This window comes from Pogoniulus pusillus, chromosome 14 (genome assembly GCF_015220805.1).
Source record: "Pogoniulus pusillus isolate bPogPus1 chromosome 14, bPogPus1.pri, whole genome shotgun sequence".
Lineage (NCBI taxonomy): Eukaryota > Metazoa > Chordata > Aves > Piciformes > Lybiidae > Pogoniulus > Pogoniulus pusillus.
In genome coordinates, this window is record NC_087277.1 from 2209523 (window position 1) to 2223424 (window position 13902).

The 13902-nt window shown below is 45.1% G+C and overlaps 1 protein-coding gene across 49 annotated transcripts in view; it reads left to right on the forward strand.

Moving 5' to 3' along the window:
* RIMS2 (regulating synaptic membrane exocytosis 2) overlaps positions 1 to 13902 on the forward strand; it is a 493599-nt gene that overhangs the window by 425107 nt on the left and 54590 nt on the right. For 37 of the 49 annotated variants that reach the window (XM_064154113.1, XM_064154114.1, XM_064154086.1 and 34 more), the window contains one exon: positions 8509 to 8750. The exons of 8 other annotated variants lie outside the window; for them this stretch is intronic. In XM_064154113.1, the coding sequence (XP_064010183.1) occupies positions 8509 to 8750 (242 nt within the window). The remainder of the gene's footprint in view (positions 1 to 8508; positions 8751 to 13902) is intronic. 4 more of the 49 variants (XM_064154074.1, XM_064154085.1, XM_064154118.1 and 1 more) reach the window with 2 other exon arrangements.

The window sequence follows — 13902 nt, forward strand, 5'->3', positions numbered from 1 at the left end:
CAACAAGCATGAGCATATCCACACTGCACAGTGCTAATCAAAGCAATCCATGTACAACAAGCATGAGCATATCCACACTGCACAGTGCTAATCAGAGCAATCCATGCACAACAAGCATGAGCATATCCACATTGCACAGTGCTAATCAGAGCAATCCATGTACAACAAGCATGAGCATATCCACATTGCACAGTGCTAATCAAAGCAATCCATGCACAACAAGCATGAGCATATCCACATTGCACAGTGCTAATCAAAGCAATCCATGCACAACAAGCATGAGCATATCCACACTGCACAGTGCTAATCAAAGCAATCCATGCACAACAAGCATGAGCATATCCACATTGCACAGTGCTAATCAGAGCAATCCATGTACAGCAAGCATGAGCATATCCACACTGCACAGTGCTAATCAAAGCAATCCATGCACAACAAGCATGAGCAAACCAACATTGTACATTATCAAAGCAATCCATGTACAACAAGCATGAGCATATCTATGTTGTAGAGTAATAAAGCAATCCATGCACAACAAGCATGAGCATATCCACACTGCACAGTGCTAATCAAAGCAATCCATGCACAACAAGCATGAGCATACCAACACTGTACATTATCAAAGCAATCCATGCACAACAAGCATGAGCATATCTATGTTGTAGAGTAATAAAGCAATCCATGTGCAACAAGCATGAGCATACCCATGTTGTGTAGTACTGATCAAAGCAATCCAGTCTTTCATGGGTGAAGTATGGATGCAGCTCTAGGGAAATCCACACTGTCTGTAATCATTTATTTAAAGCCATTTTGGGGCATCTGGCTTCTCCCTGTATGTTATGTGAGTTTGCCCTTAATGCAGTACTATCCATGTCCTATCCAGGTCCTGCATGTCTATCTTCCAAAGTTTTGTAGCTGACAGTGTGTTTCCTAAGTAGCAAGTGAAGATGATAAATCACAGTCCATCTCTACCCTGAGGCAAGACATGATATCTCTTAACTTTCTGTATGGTTTGAACATTTCTGCCTTCCAATCTGATTTTTTCCTTACTTTACCTGACATGGCTTTACATGATTTCTCTGGTGGTGGTAGGTCTTGGACACATAGTGGACTCAAAGTCTGTTTTACCCATTCACTGCTTGCTTTTCATTTCACAGAGCTCTTTTCAGCCCTTCTAGGAACAAATCTGAGCAGCACTAGAGCTGGGGACTTAGGAGCATTAATATGGAAACCAGCATGCCCCCTCTCTTCCATCCCTGTCATTTAGCAGGCACATAACATCTGACTTTCAGATTCACTATATGCAAGGTGCACTTCTGTAAGAGGCTCTTCAGTTAAATCAGACTGCTCACTGCCAGCTGTAATTGATGTGCTTGTTGCTAGTTTGCATTTACAAGGCCAAGTACTTTTTTTTTGCCAGAGATAAAGAAGAAGTTTTCTAAACATAAAGATTTTGGATATTATTCAACCCAAAACTTTGATTTTGGCTTGCAGTTGTTTCATTGCCAGCCTTCAGAGCTTGTATAGACTTGCCAGTGAATGTTACAGCTGACTAATGCAAGACTTTTGGACCCCAGCTAGTTTTCTCTTCTGAATTCACACACAGTAAGTGGCTGGTTTAGGTCACTGCATCAAAAGAAGGAATTTCTGCAAAGATTCACTACTGTTAGTAGGGTAACAAAGCTCCTCTGTAACTCTGTAAAGGAAAAAATGGACATTTTTCAGCAGTAGATGAATATGAATATGATCATTTCCATTAAGTTCCCTCTAAACTAGAAAGCTGTTCTAAAGAAATGAAAATGTGATGAGCAGTTGTACTCTCAGAGAGGGTGAGAATTTTTATTAAGCTTCTCTGAATCTCTGTGAAGATTTCCACTAGCAGTGTTTGGAAGCAGTTATCTGGTACATCATTTTCTTCTGCCTCACTCTTTGTTGTGGAAATCAGAGAATCGTTCAGGGTTAGAATCATAGAGTCATAGAATCAACCAGGTTGGAAGAGACCTCCAAGATCATCCAGTCCAAAGTGGTTGGAAGGGACCACAAGGATCATCCAGTTCCAAGCCCCCTGCCAAGGGTGGGGACATCTCATACTAGATCAGACTGGCCAGAGCCTCATCCAGCCTGGCCTTAAACACCTCCAGGGATGAGGCTTCCACCACCTCCCTGGGCAACCCTTTCCAGGCTCTCACCACCTTCATGCTGGATAACTTCTTCCTAACATCCAGTCTGAATCTACCCATTTCCAGCTTTGTTCCATTCCCCCCAATCCTGTCATTACCTGACAGCCTAAAAAGTCCCTTCCCAGCTTTCTTGTAGGCCCCTGTAAGATACTGAAGTAGTTGGGAACTAATTCAACTCCAGCACCTCCCTGGGCAGCCCATTCCAATGCCAATCACTCTCTCTGACAGGAACTTCCTCCTAACATCCAGACTGAACCTGCCCTGGCACAGTTTGAAACTGTGTCCCCTTGTTCTGTTGCTGCTTGCCTGGCAGCAGAGCCCAACCCCACCTGGCTACAGCCTCCCTGCAGGCAGCTGCAGACAGCAATGAGCTCTGCCCTGAGCCTCCTCTGCTGCAGGCTGCACACCCCCAGCTCCCTCAGCCTCTCCTCACAGGGCTGTGCTCCAGGCCCTTCCCCAGCATGATATGGAAGAAGTCTACAGATCTCTTAATTTGTAACAAAGCATTGTGCATAGCCTGATAGATAAGAGAGTAGGGAAGCTCTAGTTCAAACCAACCTAGGCACCAGGACAGCTGAGGTATTTCTGGTTGGGAATGAAAGAGGCATTTGAAACAGATACTTCATTTATTTTGGGATAGGCAGACAAGTTTTCTTCTAATATTAATATAGATAATGAAACCATACAATAAACCAGGTTGGAAGAGAGCCCCAAGCTCATCCAGCCCAACCTAGCACCCAGCCCTGGCCAATCAACCAGACCATGGCACTAAGTGCCTCATCCAGGCTTTTCTTGAACATCTCCTGGGATGGTGACTACATCATAATGCCTGCTTTAGATAACAAAACACATCATAATGCCTGCTTTACTGTTTTCATCACCTTCCCTGGTTTAATTTCAATAAAATATACTTCATAATTAAGTCAGGCCAGGAGCTATTAGAGATTTATATCACAAATGAGTTAATAGGATAATTTTTAGCCAAGCAAACCTCAGGAGACTAAGCCAGTATCATTTTGAACCTGCAGTGTCCCTCTTTAATGGGAGCTGGCAGATGAGTACATGCATTGGCTGGAAGCATTGCTTCCTTGGAAATGCTATTTCCACCATGACAGGTGTCCTCATAAATGCTGGCTTGGTTAAATTTCTTCAGCAAATCAATGAAATGAAAGCCTCTCCAGCTGAGTTTAAGAGATCTATTAAAAATAGATCATCCTTAGGGGGAAGTTCTTCCCAGAGAGAGTGATTGGCATTGGAATGGGCTGCCCAGGGAGGTGGTGGAGTCTCTGTGCCTGGAGGTGTTCAAGACAAGACTGGGTGAGGCACTTAATGCCATGGTCTGGTTGATTGGAGAGGGCTGGGTGCTAAGTTGGACTGGATGAGCTTGGAGCTCTCTTCCAGTCTGGTTGATCCACCAACACAAACTAACTGCCTTGTCAGTGTGCTAGTGAGGAAGGTGATGTAAGGAAGAGCAGGGGGATGAAAAGACAGGAGAAGATGCCAAGCAACAATTAGGGGTTATGGGAAATGAGCATTCAATCCAGCAAGTCACTCACTTGCCTCTAGGGATCTGGAGTTCCTGACCCTGGAACTTGGAGCTGCAGATGGATTGTAATCTTGTTTAACAAATGAGATACAGGCAAAGAGACATTTTAGCCTTGCAAGAATCTAATCATCCTTTTGATAAGAGAAAAATCAGGTAGTGGCAGAGGATCTCTGGAGAGATGTGAACTGAGTGGCCACAGTGCCCTAAGTTGTGGGTATGGGCCTGTTATTTCTCTCTATTCTTTATGGAGAGAGACTAAGTCAATGTGTTAGCCTTGCTCACTGCTGCCTGCTGCACTGCTAGAGCTACAGAAAGCTTGGGCAGTCCTGCACTGTGCAACAGCAAAGGATGTCTGCAGAAATCCTAATGAGGTTCTTAAACCTATGGGACTTCATAATTGCTTTTTATAGCTGTGACAGCCTGCAAGGGAGTCATTGTCTCCATCCCCATCTGGTTGGTTTGCCACATCTTGTGACTCTCAAAATGTGTGCTAAAGCAAGCATAGGACTCCCAGGTGTCAGTGTTTGGGTTTTGCTTGGGTTTAGTTTTGGTTTCTGGCCTAAACCAAAGGTTTGTGAGGTAATTGGGCACTTACTGCACTGATCAATCAGTTGCTATCAAAAGTTTCTGTTTCTGTAAGCAAGAATCCAACCAACTGGGGAGATGCTTTCCAGCTCTGCAACTGACTCAAAAGCCTGCAGGATTTTCACTGTGGGTGACAGGGAAAGACTTTGGAGCTGCTGCATAGCAAACAGTGAGGATTCAGTGTGTCTGCATCTGGCTAACTGGGGAGATGCTTTCCAGCTCTGCAACTGATTCAAAAGCTGCAGCCAAAGCCTGTAGATTTTTGACTATGTGTGGCAGGAAGTTTGGAGCTGCTGCATAGGAAACAGTGAGGATTCAGTGTGTCTACACCTGCCCACAGGCAGCAGGACAAGGGAGGTTCTTCTGCCCCTCTGCTCAGCAATGCTCAGGCCCCACCTTGAGTGCTGTGTCCAGTTCTGGGCCCCTCAATTCAAGAGAGATGTTGAGGTGCTGGAAGGTGTCCAGAGAAGGGCAGCAAGGCTGGGGTGGGGCCTGGAGCAGAGCCCTGTGAGGAGAGGCTGAGGGAGCTGGGGGTGTGCAGCCTGCAGCAGAGGAGGCTCAGGGCAGAGCTCATTGCTGTCTGCAGCTACCTGAAGGGAGGCTGTAGCCAGGTGGGGTTGGGCTCTTCTGCCAGGCACCCAGCAACAGAACAAGGGGACACAGTCTCAAGTTGTGCCAGGGGAGGTCTAGGCTGGATGTTAGGAGGAAGTTCCTGGCAGAGAGAGTGATTGGCATTGGAATGGGCTGCCCAGGGAGGTGGTGGAGTCTTTGTGCCTGGAGGTGTTGAAGCCAAGCCTGGCTGGGGCACTTAGTGCCATGGTCTGGTTGATTGGGCAGGGCTGGGTGCTAGGTTGGGCTGGCTGAGCTTGGAGCTCTCTTCCAACCTGCTTGATTCTATGATTCTCTGATTCTAGTCAAGAACACAACAGAGATGGCTTCTCTTTTAAAGAGGACGGGGGAAAAGAAGTCATCAAATCTTTAATTGAAGCAAATGATTTTAGAACTCTATTAAAAAATAACCAACAAGTTAAAAAAGACAACAGTTTTGTGAATTAACTTTCAATATTAGCCCTTTGTAATAACCTGTGGTATAGCCACACAGATTGATTCAGTTAAGGCAATTAATGAGGCAGGAATTATCAAATATGTAGTTATTTTATGTCCAGAAAGCCCTGCCCACAACTACATACAAATGAGTTACATTTGGGTTCTAATTCAGTCAGGAAAATCTTCCCAAGGATGCCTATGGGCAATTCATTCATTTAGGAGGATCAGAACACTTGGAGAAGTTTAGCCACACAATGGCTTTGCCTCACTTACAAATAGGCAGCCTGGAGCCCTAGGGCAAGTCTGTGCTACTCACTGCGCTGGAGTAGAAATTTCAAGCTAGTCCCTGGCTCCTTTGGGGCAGTGTTGGAACTGCTCAGCCATTTAGAGGCTTCCAGATCTTCCCAGGGTGCTGGGAAAGAGGCAGATGATCTCTGACCTGATTCTGGTTCCTCTTGGAATGGAGGTTTGCAGAGGTGCAGGCAGGATCTCTTGCAGGTGTGCAGACAGCACCATGGCAGTGGCACTCCTTGCCACATCGTGAGGCACTTAAATGCCTTCTCCTGGGAAACTTGAGGCACTTAAGTTTCCAGGTAGCTCAAGCCCAAAACATCAGAGCTAAGCTGGTCTGAAGCATGGGCAGAGCAGAACAAGTCAGCCAAGAGCAGTGAGGCAGAGGCAACTCTGTGATGCAAAAGCAGCTCCATGAGGCAGAAGCAGCAAGCAGAGGCAGCTCTGTGATACAGAAGCAGCTCTGTGAGGCAGCAGGCAGAGGCAGCTCCATGAGGCAGAAGCAGCACAACTGCTTGCAACTTAGCTCCATTTATATTACCTGCCCGAGTGCAAAGGCTCCTTTGTGCACAGAGATTCACCAATCAGAAAGGCATTTGCAAAACTGACCATATTAGGTGACCCCAGGGCTTGCTTACTCTTGTTTGGGCAAGACACTTACAAGTACCTAAATGCCTGTGGGTACCTGTTTATCACTTTGGGAGGGGACATAATGGCCCAAGCCTTTGTGTTCCTCCAGCCCTTGCTTCCCCCAGCAGCAGAAGGCTGGGGCAGGCCAGGACATTTAGCCTATTAGCCTCCCAGGACACAAACTTTATAATCCAAATCCCTTTTTCCTTAGTTGAATTCTCTTTTCTGCTTTTCTCATTCGGTCAGAAGAAAATGATTGAATGAAGTCCTACCTCATTGCTGGCAGGTGTAGAGAGCAAAGCTTCATTTTGTGATACAGAAGCCTTGAGAAGGCAGCCAAAGAGCAAATTTTTGTTATGCATAATGCTTTCATAGTTATCAGCCTAATGAATTTGCAGCAACTTTGTTTGCATTGCCAACCTTCCTATGCACATAGATTTCTTTAATGAGGGTAATTACTGTAATCCACTGCACTTAAATAGAATTATACATCTTGGGAAATGACACATGAAGCACCTCGAATGTACATTACACTCTAGATATGGGGAACATTCTTCTCAGTGGAAGCTTTATAAGAAAGTAGAATGCTTCTATTTCTACTGCTATGACATGAGACCTTTCCCAAATGTTAGTAGCACTTATGAAGCAATGCCATCATTGTTATTCATTGTTATTCATTGTTATTATCCAGTACTGCATCCAGTTCTGGAGCCCCTATGACAAACGGGATGTGGAGATGCTGGAGCATATCCAGAGCAGGGCCATGAGGATGCTCAGAGGGCTGCAGCAGCTCTGCTGTGAGCACAGACTGAAAGAGTTGGGGCTGTGCAGGCTGGGGCAGAGGAGGCTCCCAGGTGACCTTCTTGTGGCCTTCCAGGATCTGAAGGGGGCTACAAAAAAGCTGGGGAGGGACTTTTCGGGCTGTCAGGGAGTGAGAGGACTGGGGGGAATGGAGCAAAGCTGGAGGTGGGGAGAGTCAGAGTGGAGGTGAGGAGGAAGTTGTTGAGCAGGAGAGTGGTGAGAGGCTGGAATGGGTTGCCCAGGGAGGTGGTTGAGGCCCCATGGCTGGAGGTGTTTAGGGCCAGGCTGGTAGAGGCTGTGTGCAGCCTGCTCTAGGGTAGGATGTCCCTGGGCATGGCAGGGGGGTTGGAACTGGCTGCTCCTTGTGCTCCCTTCCAACCCTGCCTGATTCTGTGATGATATTATGATTATTATTATTATTATTATCATTATTGCTACAAGCCCTACGAGGAGAGGCTTAGGGAGCTGGGGTTGTTTAGCCTGGAGAAGAGGAGGCTCAGGGGTGACCTTATTGCTGTCTACAACTACCTGAAGGGTGGTTGTGGCCAGGAGGAGGTTGCTCTCTTCTCTCAGGTGGCCAGCTCCAGAACAAGAGGACACAGCCTCAGGCTGCGCCAGGGGAAATTTCGGCTCGAGGTGAGGAGAAAGTTCTTCACTGAGAGAGTCATTGGACACTGGAATGGGCTGCCTGGGGAGGTGGTGGAGTCGTCGTCCCTGGGGCAGTTCAAGGCAAGGTTGGATGTGGCACTTGGTGCCATGGTCTAGCCTTGGGCACTGTGGTAAAGGGTTGGACTTGATGATCTGTGAGGTCTCTTCCAACCTTGGTGATACTGTGATACTGTGATAATTATTATATGAGGAACACACTGATTTTCTGCATATCATTCTTGGAAAGTGGATCACTGGAACAGGCTCCTCTAGCAGCAGTAAAAATGTTACTTCCCCTATCAGTCTGTGCTGGGTGAACGAGCTCCAATGTGAAATAACAGAGATTATAGCTACAGTCTTTCCCCAGATGGGGATTCATAAGATCCCTCCAAAAATCTGCTTTCAAAACAGTTTTAGGAACTAAATAGCTCCGCTTTGAAACGCTTGCATCAAGTCAGAAGTGAATTTTTCAAGTATTGAAAACAGAGAGACTGAGAAGTGGTTTCTGTGGCATCTCCTTTCTGCAAAGCAATCCCTAAAGCTGCCTGAAAGAAAATAGAGTGCGCGACGTTAACATCTGACATAGAACCTGCCATAGTGCCCAGGAAATTAGAGTTAAAACTGCTCCTCTCCACCTCTCAAACCTCAAACCCTACCTGTGTGAATTAGCTGCTCTTACCCTCTAGCCTCCCAAAATCTTCCATCTGAAACCTATCCTTTTCTGTCTTCCCCTTTTCACTTTTCTTTGTCTGCGCTGTTTATCCGTCCACTGGCTGACAGTGTCTTTACATCCAAAATGCAAAGCAGACAGATGGGCACCTCAGGAAAGAACATGACCAAGAGCACCAGCATCGGAGGGGACATGTACACCCTGGAGAAGAACGATGGCAGCCAGTCGGACACGGCAGTGGGCACCGTTGGTGGTGGCAGCAAAAAGAGACGCTCCAGCATCGGCGCGAAGATGGTCGCCATCGTGGGGCTCTCGCGGAAAAGCCGCAGCACCTCCCAGCTCAGCCAAACTGGTAGGAACTGGATTTGTTTCCCCCCCCTCTCCCCTTCTCAGCTTATCATTTAATCACACACAATGTCCACGTATTGCAATTTAACCACCTGGAGATCCTGCTGAAGCTGCCGAACCAACGACGTTGTGTGGGATGAAGGAAATCGCCAAAGAGCTCTTTTTTTGCTCGGGATGTTCACTAAACTACCCTTGTTTGTTTGTTTCTTTCTTTCTTTCTAGCAAAGATCCTCTTCAGGTTGGAGCCAGGCTTTTATTTTCTACTTGCTGGAACCAACTTAATGCACTCATTTCTTGCTTCTCAGGAAACAGGCTGCTGTTTGGGGGAAATCCTGCCTGGGAGTTTGGTCGCTGAACTGTTGCGCAACGCCTTTGCTTTTGCCACAAAGGGTGCTTGCTCATTTCAGTATGTTTGGTCTTTCAATGTTTAAACAGGCAACCTTAATTTGAAATGAAACCATTCTTCTCAAATACAAAATGAGATCTTTTATATGCTATTAATTTAGTACAACTCTGTTACGGTCTGGTAATTAATTTCTTTGCAGCCTACCTCCGTATTTACCATCGGCGTAAATTTTCCTCAGTTCTGTTATTTTCAGTTACATTTTGAAATGGAAAGATTTGACCTAGGAAATGATTAAGAGGTTTTTCTTGCTTTGATACCTAAATAATTTTAAAATCTGATGCTGCTAGACTGCTGTTTAGGAGAAACCCTGACTGGGAGTTTGGTCGCTGAACTGTTGCGCAACGCCTTTGCTTTTGCCACAAAGGGTGCTTGCTCATTTCAATATGTTTGGTCTTTCAATATTTAAACAGGCAACCTTAATATGAAATGAAACCATTCTTCTGAAATACAAAATGAGATTTTTTATATGCTATTACTTTAGAACAACTCTGTTACTGTCTGATAATTCGTTTATTTGCAGCCTACCTCTGTATATTTACCATCGGCATAAATTTTCCTCATTTCTGTTGATTTTCAGTTACATTTTGAAATGGAAAGATTTGACCTAGGAAATGATTGAGAGCTTTTTCTGCTTTGATACCTGCATAGTTTTTAAATCTAAGGATTTTTTGCTTGTTTGCTTGCTTTTAAATTCCTCTTGTTTCAGGAAAAACTCCACCTAATGCGCTCTGAAAAGCTCTCGCTGTCAATTAAGTAAGCTGTATATAGGAGAAGTGGGGTTTTTTTTACATGGAAAAAGCTTACTTATATTTAAATGACACTCATATGTATATAAAAGTTGTGCTTAAGCAATTTATATAGTCATGCATATATATGTATATACACAATTCAAGGTATGCACATAAGATGTATTCTGTGTTCAGCAAAACAGCAAAACTGATGCGCTGCTGTCATGTGGTTCAATGTAATTTTAGTGCTCAGCAGTGTGTGGTCTCAGCTGGAGGTCTCCACCAGGGTTATTACTGTTCAAACACTGCTAAAAGATTGTTCAGTTCTCTGGAAGGTTGACAGATTGTATTATGACACCAAAGTGATAAATGTTTCAGTGGACAAGCAAATGGAGTCAAGTGATGGTTCGGTGCATTTTGTGAGTGAACTGTTGTTAAGAAAGGGGTTTAAATTACTTGGAAAGAGTAGAAGTAAAAAAAAGAAGGGGAAGGAAGGGAGGAAGGAAGGGAGGAAGGAAGGGAGGAAGGAAGGGAGGAAGGGAGGAAGGGAGGAAGGGAGGAAGGGAGGAAGGAAGGAAGGACGGAAGGAAGGAAGGAAGGAGGGAAGGAAGAGAGGAAGGAGGGAAGGAAGGAAGGAAGGGAAGGAAGGAAGGAAGGAAGGAAGGAAGGAAGGAAGGAAGGAAGGAAGGAAGGAAGGAAGGAAGGAAGGAAGGAAGGAAGGAAGGAAGGAAGGAAGGAAGGAAGGAAGGAAGGAAGGAAGGAAGGAAGGAAGGAAGGAAGGAAGGAAGGAAGGAAGAGGGGTAACAGGGCAGAAGCAGCATGTGAAGAGAGCAGGGAGCTTGAGTGTGCGTCTTACTGAATGTGGTGTGAAACAAGAGAGAATGGAGAGGGAAAAGAATGTATATAGTGAAAGCTCTGAACATCTTGCAGGCACTGAGGACTCCATCAGTTGGCAAGTCTCTGCAGTAGTCTGATGTTCTGTCAGCTCACCTGTGGCTTTGGGAAATGCCAGCTTCATACATATTTCTGTTCGCTTGCAGTTCAAAGAAATGCGAGGCCAAAGTCATCTTTATACAGGTCTGGGGAGTGTATGGTTTGTCAAGAAAGAAACTTAGTCACTTGCTCACCTGAAAATCTGAATTTTACTCCTGGGACAGGACTCTTGTACGTGATGGTACTGATGTATTTGGATATTAAGTCAAATACCATGCACTACGTTACTAGTTCCAATCTAATCTCTCTTTGATCACAAGAGAGGTTAACTGATGTCAGCTCTTTGTGTGCTGTTCAAGTATGCCTCAGCATTAGACAGAATCTGTAGTGTGTGGCTTGTCTAGATTTGATTTAAATACCACTTTGTCTTAGTTATTGGGGACTTCTAATCTGTCTCTGGTCTATCCAACCAGCTGCCCAACAACTGATGAGATGCTCAAGTCAGGGACAAATGTGAAACCTAACTCTTTCAAAAGGACTCAAGATCTTTTGGCCATCAGCTGTGAATGAGGTGTTCTGAAAACCTCTTGAATATTTCAGTACTAGAGGATGTTATATATATATAATATTTCAGTGTTAGAGGTGCTCTGGCCAGCTCTGGGCTGCTCCCTGGAAGAGGTCAGGACTGCTGTCTACAACTACCTGAAGGGAGGTTGTAGGCAGGTGGGGTTGGCCTCTTCTTCCAGGCAACCAGCACCAGAACAAGGGGACACAGTCTCAAGTTGTGCTGGGGGAAGTATAGATTGGATGTTAGGAGGAAGTTCTTCACAGAGAGAGTGATTGGCATTGGAATGGACTGCCCAGGGAGGTGGTGGAGTCACCGTCCCTGGAGATGTTCAAGAAAAGACTTGATGAGGCACTCTAGTTGACTGGATGGGGCTGGGGGATAGGTTGGACTGGATGATCTTGGAGGTCTCTTCCAACCTGGTTGATTCTATGATTCTGTGGTTAGCATGTGGTCCCCAACAAGATCAGCCAGTCTGCCTTCTCCTGCTGCCTTCCGAAAAGGCCCTCACTGCGTATCAGTTGGGCTGCTTTGTGCACCTGCTGCTGCACACTGGCCCTGCTGCCCTACTTGGCAATGATGCTGGGGTTTGTCTCGTGGCCACAGGTGGTTGCACCTAACAGGACAGGCACCTGCACTGTTTCCACAGGCAGCTATGTGGTGAGCGAGCTTGTGGCCACAGGGCAGTCCCTGGCATGTCTGCAGTGATACAGAGTTATGGCCTGTTGGGTGGGTGAAGTGAGGTCACATTACAAAGTGTCATGCATGTCTTTATCACCTATTGGCACATCCAAATGGGAGTGTTGGATGCCAGCATCCTGCATGGACTGCAGAGGTTTAAAACCTGTAGTTAATCTAGCTGATGAATTTGACCATTTCCCAGGTTTCTCTCACCAGATTCCTGCATTCAGATGGTAAGACCCTGCACAAGGAATCCTGTACTGGTACAAAGAGTGATAGAAGGATGTCAGCAAAACACCAGTGTGCTGTAGATGTCCTGTGAGGACAGCTTTCTGAAATTGAGAAGCAGGAACTCGGGTGGCAGGGCACTGGTACAACATAGAAACTGGCCCAGTTATGAAGGACTTCTTAGGTAATTTCTGATGACATCATCTTCAGTTGGTCAGATGAGTATCTCCTTCATACTGGGCTTGGAAAAGCATGAGGTGACAATACTAGCATGGGGTGACAATACTAGCATGGGGTGACGATACTGTCATGAGATGGCAATACTATCATGGGGTGACAATACTGTCATGAGCTGACAATACTAGCATGGGGTAACAATGCTATCATGAGGTCACAATAGTATCATGAGCTGACAATACTAGCATGGGGTAACAATGCTATCATGAGGTCACAATAGTATCATGAGCTGACAATACTAGCATGGGGTAACAATGCTATCATGAGGTCACAATAGTATCATGAGCTGACAATACTAGCATGGGGTAACAATGCTATCATGAGGTCACAATAGTATCATGAGCTGACAATACTAGCATGGGGTAATAATGCTATCATGAGGTCACAATAGTATCATGAGAAGACAATACTAGCATGGGGTAACAATGCTATCATGAGGTCACAATAGTATCATGAGAAGACAATACTAGCATGGGGTAACAATGCTATCATGAGGTCACAATAGTATCATGAGCTGACAATACTAGCATGGGGTAATAATGCTATCATGAGGTCACAATAGTATCATGAGCTGACAATACTAGCATGGGGTAATAATGCTATCATGAGGTCACAATAGTATCATGAGAAGACAATACTAGCATGGGGTAACAATGCTATCATGAGGTCACAATAGTATCATGAGCTGACAATACTAGCATGGGGTAATAATGCTATCATGAGGTCACAATAGTATCATGAGAAGACAATACTAGCATGGGGTAACAATGCTCTCATGAGGTCACAATAGTATCATGAGCTGACAATACTCCTTCTATACAAAGCTGTGATTGTAGTGACTAAGCCTTTACAAACTGTGTGCACCTATGGAAGTCAGTGAGGAGATGAAACCTTTTGCAAGTGCTTTGTAAAGCGTAATTGGATGGCAGTGGGGTTCTTTTTAATACATATTTTGTAACTAACTGTTATGGAATTGTGTGAAATGTACAATCTGTATTAATTTTGATATCCAAAAGTCAATAGTTTAGTTAACAGATAGTTGTAACTATCTCTTAATTAGATAATAGGTAGTTAATAACTATGAAAACTGTTTGTTAACATTAAATCTCACCAGGAAACTCATTTACAAGGTTCAAAACACATGGTTTTGGATACCCATACACATAGGGAACAGGCAAAACAAGAACACTTTAAGAAGTAGCAAATGCAAACATTATACTGGAAGAGAAGGTTCCTGCAGTCAATGCACCACTTGCTACAAGGATGTAGAGTGGCTACAAGGATGATTAGGGGACTGGAGCACTGCTGATGAGGAGAGGCTGAGGGCTCAGGGGCTGTTTAGTCTGGAGAAGAGAAGGCTGAGAGGGGTCTGATCAAT